The 26079-nt window shown below is 37.9% G+C and overlaps 4 protein-coding genes and 1 pseudogene across 7 annotated transcripts; 1 reads left to right on the top strand and 4 right to left on the bottom strand.

Annotated features, from left to right (window-relative positions):
• Window positions 1-398: 398 nt before the first annotated feature.
• On the bottom strand, window positions 399-8005 carry LOC130996286 (flotillin-like protein 3). The gene is made up of 2 exons (XM_057921791.1): window positions 6638-8005; window positions 399-793 (listed from the first exon to the last, which is right to left on the bottom strand). Exons 1-2 carry the CDS (start codon window positions 7849-7851, stop codon window positions 559-561), a joined length of 1449 nt encoding a protein of 482 aa, XP_057777774.1. The 5' UTR covers window positions 7852-8005; the 3' UTR covers window positions 399-558.
• Window positions 8006-9032: 1027 nt separating this feature from the next.
• Window positions 9033-11997, bottom strand: LOC130994552 (hydroxyproline O-arabinosyltransferase 1-like; annotated as a pseudogene).
• A 1649-nt stretch (window positions 11998-13646) lies between these two features.
• Window positions 13647-15052, bottom strand: LOC130994553 (uncharacterized). Its single transcript, XM_057919595.1, has 2 exons — window positions 13992-15052; window positions 13647-13651 (listed from the first exon to the last, which is right to left on the bottom strand). The coding sequence occupies exons 1-2, from the start codon at window positions 15031-15033 to the stop codon at window positions 13647-13649; spliced, it is 1047 nt and encodes a 348-aa protein (XP_057775578.1). The 5' UTR covers window positions 15034-15052.
• A 2326-nt stretch (window positions 15053-17378) lies between these two features.
• On the bottom strand, window positions 17379-19691 carry LOC130994555 (hydroxyproline O-arabinosyltransferase 1-like). The gene is made up of 4 exons (XM_057919597.1): window positions 18866-19691; window positions 18326-18397; window positions 17674-17787; window positions 17379-17579 (listed from the first exon to the last, which is right to left on the bottom strand). Exons 1-4 carry the CDS (start codon window positions 19628-19630, stop codon window positions 17511-17513), a joined length of 1020 nt encoding a protein of 339 aa, XP_057775580.1. The 5' UTR covers window positions 19631-19691; the 3' UTR covers window positions 17379-17510.
• Window positions 19692-21530: 1839 nt separating this feature from the next.
• Window positions 21531-25212, top strand: LOC130993063 (uncharacterized). Of its 4 annotated transcripts, XM_057917781.1 has the most exons (7): window positions 21531-21695; window positions 22315-22562; window positions 22663-22725; window positions 22943-23146; window positions 23274-23396; window positions 23693-23911; window positions 24536-25212. In XM_057917781.1, the coding sequence occupies exons 3-7, from the start codon at window positions 22684-22686 to the stop codon at window positions 25034-25036; spliced, it is 1089 nt and encodes a 362-aa protein (XP_057773764.1). In that variant the 5' UTR covers window positions 21531-21695; window positions 22315-22562; window positions 22663-22683; the 3' UTR covers window positions 25037-25212. The 4 variants fall into 4 exon arrangements, with proteins under 4 accessions (XP_057773764.1, XP_057773766.1, XP_057773765.1 ...); XM_057917782.1 differs by lacking the exon at window positions 22663-22725 and having other exon boundaries at window positions 21532-21695; window positions 22315-22394; XM_057917783.1 differs by lacking the exons at window positions 22315-22562; window positions 22663-22725.
• Window positions 25213-26079: the final 867 nt, after the last annotated feature.

The raw sequence follows: 26079 nt of genomic DNA on the forward strand, positions 1-26079 counted from the left end.
ATTAGGATGAAAATGCTGAAAGGTTGGATTTTTTTTATCATCTTTTTCGTCATTAGATTTTGTATAGCGAAACATTTTATGAAAAAATTGAAAATTCAGAATTTTTAAGGAGAAAATGAAAGTTTAGAACATAAAATACTATTAATCCTTAAAAAGTTGCACCACAATCCACATAATAGGAACAAAACAATATTAATTATTTCCTAATAAATCTTAATTTTAATTGTCAACAACGAAGCAATAAAATTAATTTATATCAATTATTACAATCACATTAACTCGAAAGAAAATCTATTAAAATCTGCTTGATTATGCATGCTAGACGTTTATTCCATAAGTTAAATTTATTTATCTAATTAATTAATTAGGATATTAATCAAATCGTGACAAACTTCAGGTAGAACAAAACAAAGAAAATATATAGCAAAATTCATCAAAACTATAAGTCTGAAACAAAATACTGTACTAAAACTAACTAAACTAACAAAAACAAAAAAACAATGTAAATCTAGCAACTAAAACTGGATAAATAAATAAAGAAACAGAGAGCCCAGTTATTCAGCTAGCTGGGGCTACTGAATGTTGATCAGATTGTGGTAGTTTACCCATCCATGAAGGTGGAAGCATCCCGGTTTGCTCATGCACCGTCTTCATCAACGGCGGCAACATCTTGTACATCCCAGCAACTTCTTTCATCGCATCGCTGCCGCCGCTGCTGCCGTCGCCGCCGTTTGTCCAGATGCTGAGGCGAGGCTGGAGGCCGCGCACGGCCTCAGCGTTGGTCTTGGCAATTGTTGGAAATATGGTTTTATGCCATATCTGAAAATTATTATTTAATTAAATATTTATTATTTAATTAAAATAATAATTGGATGTTAATCTACATCTCGAGTAGATCAACGTGATATACTTGAAGTCTCAAAACCAATTTCCGGTGAGTGAGATATTGTATGTCAAAGTTTGGATGTTGAAGAGGAAAAATCAGTTTCTACTTCTGCGTTCAACGATTGCGGCCACCTACCGCAGCCGACGGAGTTGACCACCGGCCGTTCACACCGGCCGTTCACACTTGGTTTAACACCTATAAATATGGGTGTGTTATGAGCTTCATAACTCACAACTTACGAATCATAATTCACAACTCACAACTCATAACTCACAACATATTCTGCATTCCACCTCAACCTCTAGCTCAGTTCTTGATCCTTATTCAGTTCGCCGGAGCTCGTCGGATTGTGGTGCTACATCCGACGAGACGAAGTCGTTTTACCTTTGGGGAAGATACGCCTAAACCGAAGAGCACTACCGGGGCGATAATCTTCTTGCGGGAAGAGATTCATCTCGATTCGACTTATTTTATACGTATAATTTATTTATACTGTATATTTCAGTTGTATAAAATTATTTGAGTTGTAATTTCTCAAATTATTTTCTTTGTAATATTTTCAATTATTTTGAGTTGTAATATCTCAAAATATTTATTTTGTAATATCTCGATCGTGTACCCGGTTCTAACAATCGCAAGAAGATTATTTCTCTGCCGTTGATACACGTTCGAGAAATGGCTCACACCGACGTCAATATGGACGGCTCCACCACCTCTGCAACCATCGGTTCAACCACGTCGTCAATATTTTCCTCGTTTGCATCAACGGGGGCTTCATCGTCAACATCTAGAACTATTGGTCTTGCCGAGAAACCATCAACGTTCTCAGGCAAGAACTTCAAATATTGGCAAGAGAAGATGCTATTCTACCTCACAACCGTGGGGTTTGCCGGATTCTTAATGGAGGATAAACCTCCAACCCCGAGTGAAGGGGAAGGGGAGACAAGCCAAGAAATTCGTGCCGGATATTTGAACTGGTGCCGCGGCGACTACTTGTGCCGTAACATCGTTCTCATGTCTCTGGACGAACGGCTCTACAGTGTTTTCAAGGTTCATGAAACCGCGAAACAATTGTGGGAGGCCCTTGATTTGAAATATCAAGTGGACAAGGCAAATACTACCAAGTATATTGTCGCCAAATGGTTGGAATACAAAATGGTCGACTCCCAGCCATTGATGGACCAAGTGGAAGAATTCCAAAATCTTTCACATGAGGTTCAAGCCGAAGGGATGCCCTTGGCGGATGCATTGCTCGTTGCAATCATCATAGAGAAATTACCTCCTAGTTGGAGAAAATTTCAAAACCTTTTGAAGCATGAGCGCTCGGAGATGTCCGTGCCGATATTAATATCCAAGCTTCAAATGGAGGATCACGTGAGAAGTCGTGATCAAAAGGGAAAAGCTCCGATGGAGGCAAAGGCCAATCTCACCGAGAAAGGTGGTCCCTCCAATAAACGTGGTCGCCCTAACCCTAATAATAAGGGTAAAGGGAAACAAGGCGGTAGTCAACCATCAAAGTTTGATGGTGTATGTTTTAATTATGACAAACAAGGTCACATGGCTAAAGATTGCCGCAAGCCGAAGCGGAAGAAGGCAAAGAGCAACGTGAACAACGTCGAGAAGGACTTCGACGATTGGAACCACGATGACTTTGCTGCCATGATCTCCGAGGTGAATCATGTGGACAACCCGAACGCTTGGTTCGTGGATACCGGCGCTACCGTCCATATATGCATAAATCGTGAGTTGTTCCACAACTATAAGGAAGTGGAAAACAAAACGATAATGGAGGCTAGCGAACGGACATCCCAAGTCCTTGGCATGGGAGATGTGATTCTTCAACTCACGTCGGGCGTGGAGATCACATTGAAAGACGTATTACACGTTCCAACTGTCCGAAAGAATTTAATTTCGGGCTTTAGGCTTACGAATAAGGATTTTGAATTGTTTTTCAAATCTGACTATGTTGTAATACGCAAGTGGGGAAAGTTCCTAGGGAAAGGCTATGCCTCCGAAGGACTTTTCAAACTTGGTGTAAGAGCTTGTAAGCCTGCCAAGGCTAAAATCAATAAAGATGCATCAACCTCTTCTGCTTACTTGATTGAGTGTTCTGATTTATGGCATTGTAGACTTGGACATGTTAATCTAAATGCTATAAAGAGATTAGTAAAAATGAATTTACTAAAAGTTGATGAATACAACTCACAAGAAAAATGTGAAGTTTGTATTGAAGCCAAAATGGCTAAGTTACCGTTTAAATCGGTAAAAAGGAGCACTCAACCTTTGGAACTTATTCACACCGATGTTTGTGATTTAAAGTTCGTGCAAACTAGAGGTGGCAAGAAGTACTTTATCACCTTTATAGACGATTGCACAAAGTATTGTTACCTTTACTTATTGAAAAGTAAAGATGAGGCTATTGAAGCTTTTATAAACTTCAAAAATGAAGCCGAGAATCAACTTGAATGTCGAATTAAGATGGTTCGAAGTGATAGAGGTGGAGAATATGTAGCTCCGTTTGCTGAATTATGCAACGAAAGTGGTATAATCCATCAAACGACGGCTCCTTATTCACCACAATCTAACGGCGTTGCTGAACGCAAGAATCGAACTCTTAAGGAGATGATGAATGCCTTGTTGATTAGTTCAGGATTACCCCAGAACATGTGGGGGGAAGCTGTCTTAACGGCCAACTATATCTTGAACAAGATTCCACTCAAAGGGAAAGATGTAACTCCCTATGAGCTATGGAAAGGAAGGAAACCTTCGTATAAATACCTCAAAGTGTGGGGGTGTTTAGCCAAGGTAGAAGTGCCTTTACCAAAGCAAGTTACAATAGGACCTAAAACGGTGGATTGTATCTTCATTGGTTATGCACTTAATAGCAGTGCCTATCGTTTTATAGTGCACAGATCGGAGATACCTGATATACATGTTGGGACAACGATAGAATCAAGGAATGCTATATTCTTTGAAAATATCTATCCTAACAAGGATAAAGGTACATCGAACTCTAATGATGGAGTTGATGGTGATGCTACAGGTTCTAAACCTATGGAAGTAGCTAGTAATTCTACTCAAGTAGATGATGCCACGGGTTCTAATCATGTACCACCTAATAGGAAAAGACCAAGGTCTAAACCTATGGATGTAGAACCGAGACGTGGGGAACGAGTTAGAAAAGCTAATGTCTATGGACCGGATTATGTTGTCTTGATGCTAGATGGCGAACCGGTGACGATTAAAGAAGCTATGTCTGGCTCAGATGCAGCTCTCTGGAAAGAAGCCATCGATATTGAGATTGATTCCATTATGCAGAATCATACTTGGGTGTTAGTGGATCTACCACCTGGAAGTAAAGCTTTAGGATGCAAATGGATCCTAAAGAAGAAGTACAAATCTGATGGTACTATAGATAAGTACAAAGCCCGACTTGTCGTTCAAGGTTTCAGGCAGAAAGAAGGGTACGATTTCTTCGATACCTATTCTCCTGTGACCAGACTAACATCTATTCGGATGCTTCTCGCTATTGCTGCCTTGCACAATCTCGAGATTCACCAAATGGATGTGAAAACTGCGTTCTTGTATGGCGAGTTGGAAGATGAAATATATGGGCTTAGCTGATGTTATCCTTGGAATTAAAATTCTAAGAAGACCTGATGGTATTGTTATAACACAATCTCACTACGTTGAGAAAGTGTTAAATAAATTCAACGCTTTTGACAAGCCAATAGCTAAGACACCATGGGAACCTAGTGTGCATTTGAGTGTACACAAGGGAGAACCTGTTGACGCGATGGAATATGCGAAGATTATTGGGAGCTTGTTGTATCTAACAAATTGCACTCGTCCCGATATAGCATGCTCGGTCAACAAGTTGAGCAGCTTTACAGCTAACCCTAGTAATGAACATTGGAAAGCTCTTGAAAGGGTTTTGAGATATTTGAAATATACTCAAAACTATGCGATTCATTATACTAGGGAACCCTCTGTACTTGAAGGGTACTGTGATGCAAATTGGATATCTGATGCCAAAGACTCGTTTTCAACGAGCGGTTATGTATTCACTGTGGGGGTTGGTGTTGTGTCTTGGAAATCCAAGAAGCAAACATGTATTGCTAGATCGACCATGGAATCAGAATTCATAGCTTTGGATAAAGCTGGTGAAGAAGTCGAGTGGCTTAAAAATTTCCTCGAGGATATTCCATGTTGGTCGAAACCTGTGTCGTCCGTAATAATTCATTGTGATAGTCAAGCTGCTATCGGACGAGCACAAAATCATTTGTATAACGGTAAGTCGAGACATATTCGTCGACGTCATAATACCGTGAGACATTTGATCACTAGTGGAGTTATCACAATTGATTATATAAGATCAATTGATAACATAGCGGATCCTTTGACAAAAAGTATCCATCGAGATCAGATGTATAAACTGTTAGGGGGAATGGGTTTGAAGTCCACAAATTAAGGATAATCATAGTGGCAACCCAACCATGATGACTGGAGGATCCCAAGAACTTGGTTCAATGGGACAACTAAGCTATGAAAATCCGTGTGTTGAACACTCGAATTGCCTATTCCTTGTAGAACAGTGAGTGTTCGGAAACCTGCACGTGGTGAGGTTAAGTCTTTGACTTTTAATGACTCTAGAACTCCTCGAAGAGGACAAGTATAGCAGGATACTTGAGTTAAGAGTCACCTATGTAAGTGTGAAGTGGGGCCGCTTCGATTGAAACACTTATGAATCCAAAGAGGTGTTCCAAGGCCTGTAATGGACACAAACGTGAGAACGAATAAGGATTGAAACAATATTGTGTCAATATTGTTGACTCAGTATACACCGAGGAGGACTAGTTCAAGGAACCATATCCACTAGGCCGCCGGTATACTCGATAATATTGACTATGGCAGGTTCAAAGCCACAAGCTACCTTTCCAAATGCAATGTTGTTACTTAAGAGAACTGAGCTAAATGTCTGCATACATTCGCATACTGATTTCTCACTCATGTGGGGGATTGTTGGAAATATGGTTTTATGCCATATCTGAAAATTATTATTTAATTAAATATTTATTATTTAATTAAAATAATAATTGGATGTTAATCTACATCTCGAGTAGATCAACGTGATATACTTGAAGTCTCAAAACCAATTTCCGGTGAGTGAGATATTGTATGTCAAAGTTTGGATGTTGAAGAGGAAAAATCAGTTTCTACTTCTGCGTTCAACGATTGCGGCCACCTACCGCAGCCGACGGAGTTGACCACCGGCCGTTCACACCGGCCGTTCACACTTGGTTTAACACCTATAAATATGGGTGTGTTATGAGCTTCATAACTCACAACTTACGAATCATAATTCACAACTCACAACTCATAACTCACAACATATTCTGCATTCCACCTCAACCTCTAGCTCAGTTCTTGATCCTTATTCAGTTCGCCGGAGCTCGTCGGATTGTGGTGCTACATCCGACGAGACGAAGTCGTTTTACCTTTGGGGAAGATACGCCTAAACCGAAGAGCACTACCGGGGCGATAATCTTCTTGCGGGAAGAGATTCATCTCGATTCGACTTATTTTATACGTATAATTTATTTATACTGTATATTTCAGTTGTATAAAATTATTTGAGTTGTAATTTCTCAAATTATTTTCTTTGTAATATTTTCAATTATTTTGAGTTGTAATATCTCAAAATATTTATTTTGTAATATCTCGATCGTGTACCCGGTTCTAACAGCAATATCTTGAAACACTCCTCCATTGATCATCAAATAATCCCTCATGGCCGCGTAGTTCCCTCCGAATGCGCCGAGAAGGCTGCGTATGTACGTCCCTTGCGCCTCCGCCATCGCCATCAGCCCTTCCGCTTCCTTCCTCTTGGCGTAGAGATCGCCGTCGACCTTCTGCTTGCGCCCGTAGAATTCAGCCTCCGCCGCCGCCTTCACCGCCTCCGCCTCCTTCTGCTTCTGGTAGAGGTACGCCTCCGCGAGCTTCTGCTTCTTGTAGAAATCAGAATTGGCTTCCTGCGCCTTGGTCTCGTAGTCGACGTTGGCCTTGGTGAGAAAATCGGCCTTGAGCTTCTCCGTGGTGGTGAGCGCGTTCATCCTCTCCACCTCCCGCTGCAGCTCGGCTTCGCGGATGGCCACGGCCTTCCGCGACTCCACCTGCGCCACCTCGGCCTCCTTAGCCCACCCGGCCTTTTTTTTTGCCAGGTGGGCGGAGGCCTCGGCCGCGACGGCCTCCTGTTGATTCTGATACACCTTGACTTCGGTGTCGACCTTGATTTCCTGTTTCTTCCCCTCGCCGTGCCTCTGCGTGGACACGATCTTAGTCTCGGCGTCGATCTTGGCGGCGTTCTGTTTAGTCTGGCCGTCTCTCTGCTTGGCGCCGACCTCGCCCTTCATCCTGGCCTCGGCGACGTCGATCTTGGCCTGGTTGGCGGCCTCCATCTGGACCTTCTGGCCGAGGTAGGAGAAGTACTCGTGGCCGGCGACGTCGACGAGCTGCTTGACGTTGGCGTTGTAGATGAGGAGGCCGAACTGGTTGAGCTCGAGCTGGACCTTGTCGAAGACCTCCTGCTTGAACTGCTTGGTGCCGCGGAAGATCTCCTCCATGGTCATGGACGCCGCGAGGACCCGCGTCTCGCCCTCGATCACGCCCTGCACGAGCTCGTTCACGTGGTTGGACGTCGTGTCGTGGTTCGACATCAGCTTCGCGTACTTGAGGAGGCTGTCCCGATCGTCTGCACGCGGCCCGATGGTGAAGACGGCCGGGAGGATGAAGGGGAGCTTCTCGGCGCTCATGGCCTGCACCTCGAAGGTGTAGTTGACCGGGGAGAGGTCGATGCGGGTGCAAGTCTGCCCCGGAAGCACCCACGACTTCCGGGTCAGCTTCATGTCCTTGATCCATCCTCCCGTTATCACGAGGTATTCCGACGCTCGAGCTACTTTATACATATCTCTCAACTCTAATTCGATCTTGAGATGTTTGTTTGTTTATTTGTGTGATGGTATGATCCTAACCAATTGGCCGATTACTAGCTCCTTTTATAAGCATGCTATCTCACAATCCTACGCTAATTAGGATTATTCTTGGGAGTTTCGATCTCAACTAGGAGCCTAATTAGCTACAAGAAGCCGAATATATCTGAGTAAGTTGCCTATCTCAAGCAATAATTATCTATATTGCAGGAAAATTCCCTATGTCAAAGGATATGATCTTTTGGGAGTTTCCTCTCAACTACAAGCCGGATTTTTCTGAGAAAGTCAATTCCCTATCTCATTAAGAATTATCTTATTATATTACATGAATTTCCTAAGTTAAATAGAATATAGTATATGATTAATATTCTCCATAGTTTCGAATATATCTCCAGTATCAATCAATTACTATAAATTACAGAATATGTAAATTTTAATGTAGATATGTATACATCATATCTAGTTAATTTAGCTAATTAGCACAATCGTTTAGAATCTTTGTAAATAAATTAACTTAAAAATTTAAACTTACTGTTAATTAATTTAAGATATATTTGATGAGGATCTCTATTAAATTGAATGATCAAAAAGATTAATTAATTTTTTATGTTATTAATTTTTAATATTTTTTTCGTCAATTTAATGTCATTTTTCCAATTATACATTATACATTATTTTAAATTAAATATTAATATTAAAATGAACATAATAATGTTTTTGTTACCAATTAATTTACCATATGAGTAATGATATTTTTATATACTCTATTTTTTTAAATGATAGAAGACAACTAGGAGGACATACTAGTTTTAGTACTAATTAAAAGTTATGAATTGCACCTAGCTAGAGCAATTTTGCTCTAAAATATTGACGAGTCATCAATTGATATATATATGTGTAAATATATATATATATATATATAATTAAATTAAATTAAATTAATTAATTATACACTTGAATTCGGTTCTAATACCGAACGGTTAAACGATCGGAAATTAATCATTGTATACGTTGGAGAAGTAATTACTAGTGAGATACGTATATATATTCCAATTTAACTAGTAATTAATAGCAAGTGTGTATTGAAAAATATATACAAGAGATCGACGATAAAAGTGAGGAGCGCGATATGTTGTTAATTAAGTAGAAGAAGGTTGTTAATAGTAATAAGCAGCAGCGCCCCAATTTGGTAGATTGGCAGTGGCTTCGTTCACCATTTTCACCAAAGTAACCTGCATGCATGATGCATGTATATAGGAAAAAGTGGAGTAACAATATATAGATCCATAGTTGAGAAAATAAAGCTCAATTTCGTTATCATACCACAGTTTGTGGGACCCCGGGAGGCGGCAGAGAGATTTCTTGGGGGCCACTTATTTCCATACATTCTTTTATCAAATCTCCATACTAAGTCAACCTACCCTGAAATTAAATCAAATATATATATGCAATTTCGATCTAACAATAAAGTAGCTTTTTCAAATCTAAAAAATAAATCTCGCATCATGACTTACATAAAATTACAATGTAAAATAATTCAAGTCCTCGGAGATAAATTTCATATTTTTACTATTTTTCACAACATATTTATAAAATTACAAAAATACTCCTGCATTTTTAGAAAATTTCAAATGCCCGTTCACATAGCATTGGAATTAAAATAAAACCTGCAAATCGTAGTCGCATCCTTAAGTATAATGAATGATGTAAGCGTTCCCAATTGTTGTATCCCAAGGAGGCTGCAGTGAGTGAATTAAATGATTAATGGTGATAAAAATAAATAAAAAATTATTCAATCAACGTACCTGAATCATGAACTCCTTGTGCAAGACATTGGGCACAGCATGCATGGCGGAAGCTACAGCATAAGCATACATCTCAAGAACCCATCCAAAAGCTTTCTCCGCTTCAGAATCCTTCTTCATAGCGATTGAAATATTCATCCAAGTGGGAACAATCCTTTTAAGAGCCTCCTTGCCGAGAATCAAAGGGGAGTTACCAATGGAGTCGATGTTAGTAATGGGCCCCATATGGCGAGGGAAGAATTTCCTTAGAACAGGTTCGTGTGCGGTGGGATCAATGTAGAAGAAAGGGAACGCAGCTCCGTGGCGGCGGTCTTGAGTTAGGTTCGGAATGGGGCTGAGAATGAGGTGGTCGGGCTCACACATGAGTATGTAAGAGCATCCGCAGCGGTGGGTGCGATGGCCGGATCGAACCCGGCCTATCGCACCCACTGTCGTTGCTGCACCCGGGTGTGAAGGGGGGGGGGGCGATGCTTCGCACTCGGCGGAGACGGGAGCGAAGGAGGGGGCGTGTAAACACGCGCCCCTTTTCGGCCCAAAAAAAAAAAAATTAAAAAACAAAATTTAAAATGCATGCAGTAGCCGTTTTTTTTCCCGTTGCCCTTTTTTCTTTTTTTTTCTTTTTTATTTCTATACCCCCTCTATATATACATATACAACCTCATTTTCTTCTTCATCCTCAATCATTCATCCATTCTCCTTATTCATCCATTCTCCTCATCTTCTAAATTATTTCAACAAATAGCAATGGAAGGCGATTGGAGCAACTATTGGCGTGAACATCCTCAAAATCCATCCCCCGGCGAATCAAATGCTTCCAGGCAAGGATTCTCGCCGTTCACGCAAGAATTGAATGCCTTTGAAGCGGCGGCCACCAATTTGAACCTCTGCTTTGCCGCCGTTGCCGAGCCCGAGCCCGACGTGGAGGAGATTGCTTCTATGCCGGCGGCCACCAAACGTAGCAACTATTATCCGCCAGAAACGGTGCTAATTTGCCGTTTGTATTGCGAGCACACTCACGACTCTGTGGTGGGTGTCGACCAAAAAGGGGCGAAGTTTTGGGGCTCCCTCTGCACCGAATACAACGCTAAAAGGCCCCAAGGATCTATTTCACGCGACGTCACGCAAATCAAATCTCACTTTCAACGGGTGTCGAAGGATGCGAAGAGATTGGAGGCCATGCACAAAAAATGCCACGATCAATGGAAATCAGGCATGAGTGATATTCAAATCCTGGAGCAAGCAGAGGCAATGTGGCTAGCCGAGTACCGTGTTCCGTTCCGGTATCCGCATGCATGGAAGATCTTGCGCGAGTCCAAGAAATTTGCAAGTCTCGGCGAGGATGTTCACTCCGATGTCCATTCGGACAAACGATCAAAGGGGTCCGACGGTCTTCCCACAACGACTTCTAGTGACGCGAGTATCTCCACCCGGCCCCAAGGCCAAAAGGCGGCCAAGAGAGACAAGCGGAAAGGCAAGAAAAAGGCCTAAGAGACGTCGGAGGATAACCAAAAAGCTCTCGGGTACATGGCGAATATGGTGAATGCAATGGAAACGTTCTCCCAAGTTCAACGTGACCTAGCCGATAGCATGTTGATGAGCCGGGACACCTCTCAAATGAATCCCGACGAATTGGCGCATGTGCAAGGTGGCGGAGATCAAGCAACGACACAACCTCCCGTAGATTTTTAGGATTTTTTATTTTATGTTTGTTTTAATTTAAGTAATTTATGATTTTAATTTCTTGTATTTCTATCAATGTAGGATTTGAATTTTAATTCAATGAAATTTTAATTTCTTAATTATTGTAAAATGGAAACTAGAATAAAACTAATTCAAAAATAAAATAAAATCTATTGCACCCAAGTGGGTGCAATACCATTGTTGGAGTGGGTGCAATAGAAGTGGGACTCATTCTATTGCACTCACTATGGGTGCAAGCATTGTGGATGCTCTAATCCTCTCGAATTTGCGCTTGGTTGAGCCACTGCAGCAGCGCCCAGGGTCGGTTGAGGGAGAGGCTGGGCGACGAAGGTGGGGATCTCCTGCATCAGCGAATCGGGTCGACCCGAATGCAGGATCCGCGTGAACCCGCCCATCTCGTTGCTGTTCCGGTTGTGTTTCTGGAACCATATTGCCACGTGTTGTACACGGAGTCCGACGACGTCACCGCAGTGTGGAACAATATTCTAGAATTCTTCTTCTTCGTCGTCTTCTTCATGGATGGAAGTTGGTCGTTTCTTGATAGGAGAATCGCAGTAGTGCTCAATGTGATGAGTAGCGCCACCACCAGTGTTAACAACAATTTCCCGCGCCCCATCCTCCACTCACCAACCTCCAAACTAGCTATATTATTTTATAAGCATTTCATTCAATTAATGCATGCATCTCAATTATTTCCTCATTCTAATATTCAACACTCATTAACTTCTTCTGTATATTATTCTACTCGAGTTTAAATTAAATTAGTAATAGCTAGGTAGGTAGGCACTCCTAGGATCGATCACTTTAAAATCAAATTAATTCTGGTAGGGGATGTAAAGTCGGTGATTTGAGGTGGTTTCGTCGTCGTTGCGGCTGTAATCCACATCACTTCTGCTTCTACTGTAACACAAGATTCCCCTTTTCTGTGGAAAAGGCCCGTATCAATAATTATGATTTTACGTATGGACAATTCCTCAATATTCATTTGCAACAAAATATTTTCTTTGTGCGTCGGTAAAAAAAAAACATGCTTTTGAGGGAAGAGATACTATTATATATATATATATATATATCTTTTAATAATTAAAATTAATTTTAATTTATTTAAATATGAGTAATTAAAAATAAACTTTTTTTTTGTAATTTTTAATTTTTAGATCAATAGGTTTTATTATTATTTTAAAATAGATATGTTATAATTTTTAAAAATTAAATTAATTAAAAAATTGAAAAAAAAATGAAATAAAAAATGATGCCAAAAACATAACAGTTTTCCGTAACGGTAGAAATAACCATTATAATAGACGCAATATATAACGCTTTTCTTAACTCTTGAACAAATCGTTATAAAAGATACACTATAGATAACACATTTCATAACGGTTTAGGAGTATCGTTATCTTTGTGACTAATAGATAACGCTAATACATAACGCATTGCTTCAAACCGTTATCTATGCATATACATAAGACAACATAGATAACGGTTTTTTCTCGAACAGTTATCTATTATTAAAAAGACGCTCATATATAACGATTTTTGAAAAAAATCGTTATCTATGTTGTGTTATGTATGTGCATTTTTGGCATAGTGACAGTAAAATAAAAAAAATCAGAAAAAAATTAAAATATTGGTAAGGGTATTTTTTATTTTAAGAGAATCTTTAAATTAGTGGAAACAAATCAATAGTATAATTATTTGAAACAAATAAAAGTAAAATAAATTTCAAAAAATAAAATAATTTCAAATTATTAATTTTCAAATTCAAATTTAAAATCTGTGACAGAAAAATCACAAAAAAATAGGAAAAAAATATAACTAAAAAATCTGTAAGGGTATTTTAGATATATCACAAAATTGAGAAAAACCGTTAAATGCCACCAAGTATTAAAAACCGGGTTTCCACTAGTTGTCTATAGACAACCGATGGCTAAAAATCTTTTCCCTTGTTGAATATGAGCTTTGATGATAAACTTAATTAAAATTGATGTGATTGAAATAGATTTTATAAGTGTTAAAAGATGAAATACAATCGATAAAATAAATAAGGAATTCAATCATTAACCATTTTTATAATGAGGTGGTCTTGGGTACATTCGGGTGTACCGTACACCCGGATTGATCCGTACTCAGATCCTAACCCGCATTCTGGCTCAAATCGTATAAATGACACTATTCGGTTATATAAATGATATTGCATGTAATTGACACTATTTTGCTACACAAATGACACTTCGTATAAATGACACTATAACATTATTGACACTATTCTGAAATATAAATGACACTTCTTGTAATTGACACTATAAGATTGTAAATGACACTATAATATTTTAAATGACACTATAACATTTTAAAATGTTACAGTGTCATTTATATAATTGAATATTTTCAATTATTTTATTTAGGAGGCGTTTACTTTACATAATTTATATAATTGAATAGTGTCAATTATTTTATTTAGGAGGCGTTTACTTTACATAATTAATAGGATGTATATGATTGAGTGATTTTATTCTCATAATAGAAAACATGATATACTAATACATATGTAATAAATTAAGAAAAATTGATGAAAATTAATTATATGGTGGTGGATTGGCAGTATACCATAGAGGTGGTGGGTGAATGGTTTGGAAAGTTGAAGTGTCGCGGTGATAATAGCAAGAAGAGGTGGTGGGTGAATGGTTTGGAAAGTTGAAGTGTCGCGGTGATAATAGCAAGAAGAAAAACTCTTGCGACGGTAATCAAAAATGCCAAGATCGTGACCGCCAGACGTATCACGTGTGTAGTAAATGGAATCCGGCTGCAGCTGCGGGAACTCCGACGCCGCCACCGCAAACGACTCGTTGACTCCGACAAACATCACCAGCCCATCCAAGCTCCCCTTCATCTTCATGAAGCCCTTGTCGATTCTATACACATCAAATCCAACCGTTTTCTCATATTCGAACCAGGCGATATAGCGCACGACGACGTAGATGCGGCCGCGGCGGTCGTCGGCGACCAGGTATCTGGTGTAATGCACTACGGGCTCGTAGCAAGCACCAACCTCTCTCACTTGCTTATGAAAAAGCTCAGAATCCAACGACTTGGTCATCCATTCGAGGTCGATGGTTGGTTCCGGTTCTTGTACAACACTCCAGCACTCCAAGTCCCAGGGCTCAAACTCCTCCTCATCATCAAAATCAATCATAACTTGCTCACTCAGCAAGCACAGAAATCGTTTCCGTGCGGCGGAGTAGACGAAATCTTCGTAACCAAATTTGCCCAAGAGAGTCCATGCGTTGCGGCCGGGACGGCAGACATAGAAACATGTCTGCATGGAAAACATCATCAAGGCGCGGCAGTCATCGTCTTCGTCGGGAGAGGACGACACGATCACCTTGTGAATGGGTTCCAAAAAGTCGGGCGGCTGCGGAAGATCTATGCGGCGGCCGGAGAGGGGATTCGAAAGGAAAAAGGCCCTGCGGCGGGGGTTGTACAGAGCTAGCCAGCCGTGCGACGACCCCACCAACTTAGTTGCGGGGTCCTGCATTACCTCTACCGTCTTATCGTTGTCGTTGATGTTGAAAAAGCTCACTACTTGTCCCTTCACGGGGGAGTATAACTTGTACGCCGCCATCTTCCCCGACCGCGCCGGTGGAAGCATCAACCACGGCCCTCCTCCGCCGCTGCTGCTGGAGAGTGATGGGTGTGTTTTAGTTATCTATTTTCGTGTCGTTTTGCCGTTGATTTTTCCTTGATATTACCCGTGGTGTGCACTTTTGATGTAGGAATTGCATGGAGGAGAGTCGAGGCTCGTAGATGGAAGAGATGGTGGAAATTCGAGAATGCATGAAGAATTGGCGAAATTGTGGAGAGAATTAGAGATTTGGGCTTTGGGAATAATTATCTTGTAATTTATTTAAGTTTAATACTCTTTTAATTAAGCTTTTTGGGCTTTAGTTTTGAAAGGGCCGAAACCCATGTTGATTATGGGTATTCGGCCACTTAGGTTTAATTGCTAGAGTTTTGATAAAAGTAGGACTCTTAATTGTTTTGCAAGAGCCGCAACTTAGACTAGTATTAGATGTTTGACTTTGATTAGAATTAGGTTAGCATCTTATTTTAATTAGCACTAGGCGTTTTATTTTAATTTTTCGGAGATACAGCCGCAAGTTTTGAATGTGAATTAGGAGTTGACTTTTTCTTTCCCATGCATTCCTTTACTTTTCATGCAATTGATTTCATACGTCCTCTTTAGCAATTAAGTACTTGTTTTAATTTCATGCGAATTAGTCATTAAGTTTCATAGTTCAGATTGTTTTAATTCTTGCTTGGAGATTGAGAAGATTGCGGCTGGACTGGAATCAACTTTGGAGCAGACGAGTTCGTGGATTGGTTCAAGGGTTTATTTAATTTCTTGCGATTTATTTGTTAGCTTTTGTTCTATTAATTATTTATGTTTAATTTTATTTATTTGATTGTTTTTATTCTAAGCATGAGTAGCTAATTCTTTTAATTCGGCGAGAATAATGAAACTCTAATTTAATGATCTGTGAGACCTAATTGGTTTAAAATTGATTCCTATTGATTCCGATTAATTCCTAGGTTCCAAGATAATTCTGATTTTATTTAAGCCTGATCAACTTAAGTTTAATTGGATTACAGTCAATTAGTTCCTGCCAATCCGTAATTGTTGGAATTGGACTAATTAGTGATACAACTACCGTGTTCGTAGGGGGAATTAATTGGTATATTAATTATTACTAGCGTCTCTAGGATAATTGATATAAATTGGGTTCCTTCATCGTAAAGCTGTTAGAATATTAAATCTAGGTCTGGCGTCTCCAGCTAGGTTATATTTTAATAAGGGAAATAAGCAGGTCTGGCGTCTCCAGCTGTTTATCGACACAGTAAGTAGGAATTGGGGTACGTCCGTTGCGTTTCACGGTATCCTATAACTGGTTGGTTGATAGGGATTGATTAATTATTGCGTCGAGGATCAGAGTTGAATTAGAGTGGATTTATTTGAGCCGAATTACCCTTTTTATTGATTATCTTCAAAAGTATTTTATTTGATTTAATTCTGCGTTCTTAGTTTAATTAGCTCCTCTTAAATTTAAGGCGTGGTGGCATCACCGTTTTTATAGATTTAGGGATTTGAATGAATTTTAACTGCTCTCTGTGGGATCGACCCTGCTTGCCATTGTATTAATTTATTTTGGTAATTCTGCAGGAATTATTTGGTGGTATACGACGTCCACCAGAGAGCCTTCGAGATTGGTGGTGGGAGAGGGAGGAGATCACACGCTTCCACATTTTGACCTAATTTCAAGATGTATGTTTGTGCAATATATATAAGCTAAGGAAGAGCCCACCTATAATAATGTTAATTATAGTATTATGTTTGCTTCGAATATTCATTTGGATTAATTAATTCTTGTGAAACAAGAAAAGTAATCACAAATCACAATCCTATCCTATGAGGAAACTAATTAATGAAATATCTCATAATTCTCTCATCAACTCGATTTATCTTAGATTTTATTTTTCCTATTTTCAAGATTCTTACTCTAATTACATATTTAATATTTTTATTTTATTAAAATCGCATCCTAGTGTTTACATTTATTATTATTATTGTTATGTTCTCAATTAATGAGCATGCACTTCAACAAGAAGTACATCGAAAGCTTATATAGACCTACTTCTATAAATTTATTTAAAACATTATTTTATCTTCTAATTTTACTTTAACTTGAGGACAGACTCATTTCAACATTATTAGCCTAAATATAACAAATTAATATAAAATGTTAAGCAATTAATAATGAATACTATAGATATTAAAATTTTGTTTTATAATTTGCATTATTACTATATTTATTTTTTTTAAAAATAGGAGGGGCTTCAGCCCCCCTTGCCCTGGATCCGCCAGTAGCCGGAACACCCGTCGTCTTATACATAGATATATATATACACTTGAATTCAATTCAATCAATCATTATAATATTTTGGAGAAGTAATTAATAGTGAGATAGATAGATTTCAATTTAACTAAATAGCAAGTGTGTATTGAAAAATATATATAAGATACAAGAGATGGACGATAAAAATGAGGAGCGCATGTAAGTAAAAAGTTTGTTAATAAGCAGCAGCGCCCCAATTTGGTAGATTGGCAGTGGCTTCGTTAACCATTTTCACCAAAGTAACCTGCATGCATGTATATATTATAGGAAAATTAATACATTATATATAGTGTCATATTATATGGTTGAGAAAATAAAGCCTAATTTCGTCATCATACCACACTTTGTGGGACCCCACGAGGTGGCATAGAAAGATTTCTTGGGGGCCACCTATTTCCATACATTCTTTTATCAAATCTCCATTCTCCTATCTTTCCATAAGTCAACCTACCCTGAAAGCAAATCAAATATATATACGCAATTTCGATTTAAAGGGTTCAAAGTTTTTCCAATAAAATTAATAATTAAATTAAAAATAATAAAAGAAAATTAACACAATTATAATTATAATGTCATTTAAATTACATAACAAGTAAAAAAAATAAAATGAAAAATGTTTCATAAATCACAGTATTTTCTCTATTGTTTTTCATGTTTAAAAACCTTTATAATGCTTCAATAGTAACATTTACAAAATACATCTTTTCCAATAGTAAAACTTTATAAGATAAAGTAGCTTTTGAACATCAAATTCAAATCTAGAAAATAAATCTCTAGGATCATAGCATCATGACATACATAAAATTACAATGTAAAATAATTCAATTTATTGGAGATAAATTTCATATTTCTATTATTTTTATATCATATTTATAAAATTACGAAAATACACGTACACTTTTAAAAAATTTCAAATGTTCTGATAAAACCCCCACTAACTCCGCCACAATGTTCACGTAAGGTACGTAGCATTGGAATTAAAAAGAAAACCTGCAAATCATAGTCGCATCCATAAGTATAATGAATGATGTAAGCGTTTCCGATTGTTGTATCCCAAGGAGGCTGCAACGAGCGAAAACAAATGAATTAGATAAATAAGAGGCGTCTCTCTATGTAGTCATTTTTTTTGGGTTGTAGGGAATTTTAGTCATATAAATAAAAATATAAAAATAATAATATTTCTGACTAAATTATTCTTTTAGTGTGTAACAATGTATAATATATTTTACACTCTTTTTCGATAGGGTATTTTGGACTATATATTAAACACTTTTTACAATTACACATTTTTACTTAATATGAAAAAATTAATGTGTAGCAGTATAGAATACACTGTTACATAATTTTCGCGATTATTATGTATTTTACACTATTACACACTTTTTGCAAAAGTATGTAATAGTCCTCATTTTGGACATTTTTTTAAATTATTAAAACTTAAGAATATATTTGTACATTTACATAAAAAAAGCTAATTTTTCCAATTAAATCTGAAGGATAAATAAATAAAAAATGATTCAATCAACGTACCTGAATCATGAACTCTTTGTGCAAGACATTGGGCACATCATGCATGGCGGATGCTACAGCATAAGCATACATCTCAAGAACCCATCCAAAAGCTTTATCCGCTTCAGAATCCTTCTTCATGGCGATCGAAACGTTCATCCAAGTGGGAACGATCCTTTTAAGAGCCTCCTTGCCGAGAATCAAAGGGGAGTTACCAATGGAGTCGATGTTAGTAATGGGCCCCATATGGCGAGGGAAGAATTTCCTCAGAACAGGCTCGTGCGCGGTGGGGTCGATGTAGAAGAAAGGGAACGCAGCTCCGTGGCGGCGGTCTTGAGTTAGGTTCGGAATGGGGCTGAGAATGAGGTGGTCGGGTTCACACATGAGTATATAATCTTCTCGAATTTGCGCTTGGTTGAGCCACTGCAGCAGCGCCCAGGGTCGGTTGAGGACTAGGTAGCCCCGGTGCAGCGACGCCGGGAGAGGCTGGGCGACGAAGGTGGGGATCTCCTGCATCAGCGAATCGGGTCGACCCGAATGCAGGATCCGCGTGAACCCGCCCATCTCGTTGCTGTTTGGGTTGTGTTTCTGGAACCAGTAGTACATCACCCTGCACTGCCACGTGTTGTACACGGAGTCCGACGACGTCACCGCGGTGTGGAACATTCTAGAATTCTTCTTCTTCATGGATGGCAGTTCATCTTTTTCTGATAGGAGAATCGCAGTAGTGATGAGTAGAGCTGGGCACGCCAACACCAATGTTAAGAACAATTTCCTGCGCCCCATCCTCCGCCTACCAACCTCCAAACTCTATTATTTTATATCCATGCATCAATTATTTTCTCATTCTAATATTCAACACTTATTAACTTCTAGCTTCTGTATATTATTCTACTCGAGTTTAAATTAAATTAGTAATAGCTAGGTAGGTAGGCACTCCTAGTTTAAAGTCAAATTAGACCTAGTAAGAGATTTAAGTATGCCCAGGTGTAAACACAATTTTATATATTTCAATTTTACAAGGATAAATTTTGTAGATTGATATGGATTTATGCGGGTTGCATCATTTGATTCATTTAAACCATTTGTTTCTTAATCAATATGGAATTTTTTTTTGGCATGATTTGATTTCATAATGTTTATTCAAATGACTCAAGTACGATTTTGGATCGAACGTTGAATTTGATTTGAATTGATGAAGAACATTCTTAAAACTTGTAAGAATATATTGAAGATCTTCAAACCTCAGACACTAATGCGGAGGGTTTTCACTTCTGATATCGTCTTTCTTTATTGCTTGTTACATTGATACTTTAAATTTCTCATAGGTTTTATGACTCTTATGATGGAATAATATTACTTTACTTTTAGTATTTTATACTCTTACCCTCCATTTAATATCTTCGTCAATTTCTCGGCACGAGTTTTAAGAAAATTTAATGCTATATTTGAAGTGTGTTATATCTTTATGATGCATGTTATAAAAAATTTAAACTATTTTGACAAAATTAAATGATCTATTAATATTGATTTTGTTTATATATATAATACCTATACTAAAATATATACTTAAATATTCAAATGATCTATCAACATTATAAATTTTTTACATATGTAAACATTGTACCAGTTGAAGAAAAATTAACTTTTACACATATTTTAAAATATTTTTCATATTATTTATATGTTTATTCAATCAAAAAACACGTACTAAAATAGATTACAATAAATCTATGTAGCCACATTGTGGCCACCCACACACTACTATAATAAGAAATTTTTTGATTTATTTAATTTATTTTTTAAAATAAAAATAGGATTTAGTTATTTTATTATATTCTCTACATTGTACAATTTTTTTAAAATTTTTTTTTGCATTTTTATTTTTAATTTATTTTTTAATAAAAATAAAAAAGTTATCAAAAAATTACAAAAAAATAACTACAATGTAGAGAATATAATAAAATAACTAAATCTTATTTTTATTTTAAAAAATAAGTTAAATAAATTAAATTATTTTCTATTTAGGTAAATTGTGGGTGCCCACAATGTGGCTGTTTAGCCTCACTCAATAGATTAATATATACTCCTTCCGTCCTAGTAATAATGTCTCAAGTGTTGGGACGTCCCACTAGTAATATCTCATACCTTTTGTAGTAAAAAATTAACTATTTAAAATATTATTAATGATAGACCTAACTCACTTTGTATACCAATTCACTTAAAATAATTCTTAAATATCTTCCAACAAAAGAAATCCATCAGTTTAGTATTTTTCATTGAGTCGGTTTAGCAATTTTTTATGAAAATTTTGAATTTTAATAGAATGATAAATGTTTTTTTTTTTAATCTTTACACTTTTCTATCCTTTTCAATATTTTTTCCGAACCGCCTGCACTTTATTTTATTTACACTACTTATGTGCTCAACTCATCAATTTTTGAAGTTAAAATGTCAGAAATCAGAATACATTTGAGTTGATTCCATATACTTATAAAATTTCATAAGCTCAAACAGAGCATATTTTTTTTTTCGAGTTGTTAATATTAATAATTAATATAAACAAAGATTATTAACCAAAACCCTCTAAAAAAAAGAGATTATTAACCAAAAGCCAAAATTCAGGTAACACTTTTACAAATCACACAACAGATATAAATTCATATTTTATTGACAGAAAAGTGACCAAAACATGACTGCTTAGTATTAGTAGTAAATAAAGAAATAAATTCCTCCCTGGCCCTCCCTCTGCAGAATCGTCTCGGTCTCGATCTCTCTCCAATTCCGGCTTCTCAAAATTTCCGGCGAAATTCACCAATCTACCAGCTCAGCCCCTTTCTCCCTTATTCTGGTGTGCCTTACTTGATTTCTTCTGTGGTTTGATTGATGAGTTAGGGTTTGAATTTACTAGGATTTTCTGTAGAAGGGGATTCGCTGAGTGTTTTATTTTTCCCCTACGATTTGGCGTTTCTTGAATTGGTTATGTGGATTTTGAAGCTGCAAATTATGTAAGCATCGAATTTACTCCATTGTAAATTCGTTGATTCAATATGAACACCGAAAACCGACTCGAGTGTCATGACTTATGTAGAAGCTAACTACCTCACTTCGCCAACAATTCCGATATATCATTGCCATTAGATGCTTTAGAGCTTTGGATAGCGAAATTAGGTCGAGCAATTACATAACCGAAATAGGAATTTTGAATATTAGGCAGTTGAAAGAGCTTGAGCTTTCCCTTCAAAAAAAGAAAGAGCTTGAGCTTTATCTAGATCGATACATTGTCTTCCTAGTTGCTATTTACACCTGATTTTGTTCTGTAGCTTGACTTAAGAGGCTTCTTCTTGCAACTTCTGATGGTATTACACACAGCTCAGTGCACATCTCCACCTTATTTGTCATTTGGAACCCGTTATATACTTGCCCGGTAGTTTATTGTTCATCTGGTGACACACTCCCCTGGAATGCAGATTTACTTGTCTTTGTTGGAGACCTATTATTAGCACAATCAAATTTTGGCCTCTTGCTAGGTTCAACTGATTTGGAACAGGTTAGAATCAATGCCCTGTCGGCATGGTTGTTTTCTCTCTCTCTCTCTCTGGGCTATTGATTCACGTAATGCAGAAGGTTTCTGTGATAAGACAAAGTTGGCCAAGTTCTGAACTGACAACAAGAATCATGTATGATTCTTTTAAAAGTCGACCAAATTATATAACTGGTTAGCATTTCTACTAGTAGTATGAAATTTTACCATGAACATATCTAGCTTCAGTGGAAAAGAATGTTTGCTTTAGTTCTAAACTACAGAAATGTCACAGATAACTAGTTTGGAGCATGACATGGACTGTTTATGGACTTATTCCACAAATTATGTCGTCATGGTCTGTATTGCCTTGGACACATCACTAGAACTTTATAAACCAACAATATGATTGGGCTCAAGCTCTAGCAGCTTCATACAAATCAAGAAAAATTCTTTCAGATTAGGCCTCTCGTATAATGGTGTGAAAGAATTTTTCTTGATTTGTATGAAGCTGCTTATTAGTGTTGTGATGGTTGGTTTTTAAGTTGAATTATTGTGTTTTCGATTTGTTTCAGGCTTTGAGGCTTGGCAGTTTGAAGAGCAGCTTGAAATTAGAACAGAAAATGTCAAAGTACGGGTTGCAGCTTAGAGTTAAACCACAGCAGAAACAGCCCACAAGACCCCCGCCTCCAAAGGTGCTCGGCTTTGATGATGACGACGATGATAACGTTGAGAGGGATATTTTGCGCCAAGCTTATAAGAAAAAGACCCACAAAGATGTGAGTCTTCTTCTATTGTAAAAGTTTGGCTACTCACAAATATTATGGTTCATTGAATTGTATTTTTGGGTTTGACAGATTTATTTGATTGTACTTCTTTTCTGTTTTCATTTTGAATTCTCAATAGGTTGAAGAGCAGCATAAAAAGGTTCTTGAAGAAGATCCTTTGGCATTTGACTATGATGGAGTATATGATCAAATGAAGGAGAAACAAGTTCGTCCTAAAGAGCAAGATCGGCAAGATAGAAAGGTATTGTTGGATACATTGCTTTTCTCACTAGAAAATGGCAAATTCATATTGAACTGTCTGGGAGTGTGTTTTAAGTGGTTTCTGATACTTGCACTGATTAAATTTAGTTTCTAGTAATTTTATCATTGGCGTAGTGCAAAAAAATGAAAAGGGAATTCGTAACTTCATCTTTGGCTGCAAATGGAGTTACCTCTATAGTCTATATTGATCTATATGCCCTGCAAAGTCTTTTGATTATGGAGGTGCTAGATGTTTGGTTTTTAAATGATTAATGAATTCTTTATTTTCATTTGCAGCCAAGATATATTCAAGGACTGATAGACAAGGCAAAACAACGAGAGAGGGAACACGAGATAGTTTATGAGAGAAAACTTGCCAAAGAGAGAAGCCAAGACGAACATCTGTACGCGGATAAAGATAAGTTTGTGACTAGTGCTTACAAGAAGAAACTGGCAGAGCAAGCCAAATGGGTGGAGGAAGAGCGGCTTCGTGAGTTGCGTGAGCAGAAGGATGATGTAAGTTGGACTCACTTCTTCTCCCTGATGATAATGTGTCCTTTCTGAACTAGAATCTCCTAATTATGCACAGCTAAAAGTTCGAAACTGGAGCATACGAGAGGATACTAATGAGATCATAAATTTATTTTTCGGGCTGCCATACACTTAAATATCGTATACACAGTGGGCCTGCCAAGTATATATAGGTTAACAAAGTAAGCTTAGTTTATTGCTTGAACTCATGAATTTTAGGTGCATGCTACATTTTCATGCATCTTACACACACCAACCATGCTTCTAAGAAACTAGACACATCTAATCTATATTATTATATGGTAATGTAATGCCACTAACTGGATTTGTATCATAGATCTAGACTGCCAGTGTAGAGAAATTGTTGTCTGGTATGGCATAGTTTACCTGTCTGGTTTTCGTAGCTTGTTTGGCCCTTTGCTTGTCGGCTAATATTCAGTAATTAACTGGATTATTATTATATAATGGAATTTCTTCCTTGTTTTGCTCTTTTTATTTGGCTCCTTGGTGGTGTCATTAGCTTATTATAGTGAGAACTGTATTACAGTGCTATTAGGTTCTGCTTGTAGTAGATGTTTTACATTGTAGTTTTGTTCTTTGTTTTTATAGGTTACCACTAAGGCAGATCTCAGTGATTTTTATTTCAACCTTTCCAAAAACGTAGCATTTGGTTCTGGAGATGCTGACAAGGGGAAGTCTGCTGAAGTGGTGGCTCTGCCACCCCGTCAGGTCTCTCCTACGACAACTGGTACTAGTTCGGATTTATCAAGGATGGCGAAGAGGCATCAGGATGAGATATCCGAGAACCATTCTCCCAAGGAAAAGTCTGGCCGACCTTATAGAGAGCCCAGTTCTGATTCTTCCATCAAAGATCAGGTCGCAGCTGAACAATCAGCTCGTGACCTATCAAGACCCGACAGTCAAAAAAGAAGCGAGGACGCGGTGTCTGCTGCAGGGGACCAAAAGGGACTTGATGATCAAAAAGGAAGTCAGGATGCAGTATCTGCTGCTGCTGCAAAGGACCATCACAAAAGAAGCCAGGATGCGCTGGCTGCAGCGAAGGAACGATTTTTGGCCAGAAAGAAAGCGAAAGCACAAACAAATTTTTGATAGATATCAACAGCTGTTTCTACTTGTTTTCAAGTGCCTACGCGACTTTCGAGTAATTTCTGAATCGGGCAGCTTATCATTGTAAATTAAAAACCAAAACTAAGCCTGGGGATATTACTCTGTTTTTTCTTTGGGTGTAAAGAACATTTCTCGTAGTCTTATGATTCATTGTTGAAGTCTGCTGGTGGATGTAAAAATGGTTGCTTCCGTATAATGGCAGCGCGGTTCACTGCACACGGAGGGCCCCTCGGAGCGAGTGGAGCAAACAGTCAGGTACGTGCAGGGGTGGATTCTGGTTGGTTTTTCTGTCTGCCAATTCTCCACCACCGTAACGGCTCACTGCATAGACTGCCGGCAGAGCTTCTCCCGGTATCCTGAGTGGTGGAATTGCGGTAGAGGGAGGAGAGAGCGTCGGGGAACTTCCGGAGTTGAGGGATTTTTGCTTGATTTGCAGGGCATTGTGATGTACTAGTTAGTACTAATTAAATACTGGTATTACTTGTGTTCTTGCAAGTGATGTAGAAGGTTTATTGAACAGGTGGCTGATGAGCTGTTGGGTTCACTGTTTGTATGTTTGTTGGTCTAGTGTTTTATATATTGGTATAACTGGATTCATTTGGCAAAAAATCTGACATTAGGAGCACAGACAAAAAAAGAAAATGCCACTGGCTCATTCAATCATATAAAATTCCCAAGTACAATGTATTATATAGCTCCTGCTCTTTTTCTTAAGATCTACACAGTCAAAAAAGGAAGATGAATTGTGGGTAATATTGAACAAACATCTTTTTTGAGAATCTAAAATTGAAAATGGAGCAAAAGTTACAACTGCAAGATGCAAGTTACCCGCAGATGCTTTGCTGTACAAAGAAAGATCAAGATGGCGCATCAAAGGAATAACAATATCTACTCTTTCAAGCTTTACCAACACGAATTTAATCAAAAATCCTCCTAATAATAAATGTGGGAGTAGTAATTCCATTTTCTGTGATATTCTTGTTGCCTCAAAATATAAACTACCCTTTTTGTACCAGATAGACACA

Source organism: Salvia miltiorrhiza, chromosome 7 (genome assembly GCF_028751815.1).
Source record: "Salvia miltiorrhiza cultivar Shanhuang (shh) chromosome 7, IMPLAD_Smil_shh, whole genome shotgun sequence".
Lineage (NCBI taxonomy): Eukaryota > Viridiplantae > Streptophyta > Magnoliopsida > Lamiales > Lamiaceae > Salvia > Salvia miltiorrhiza.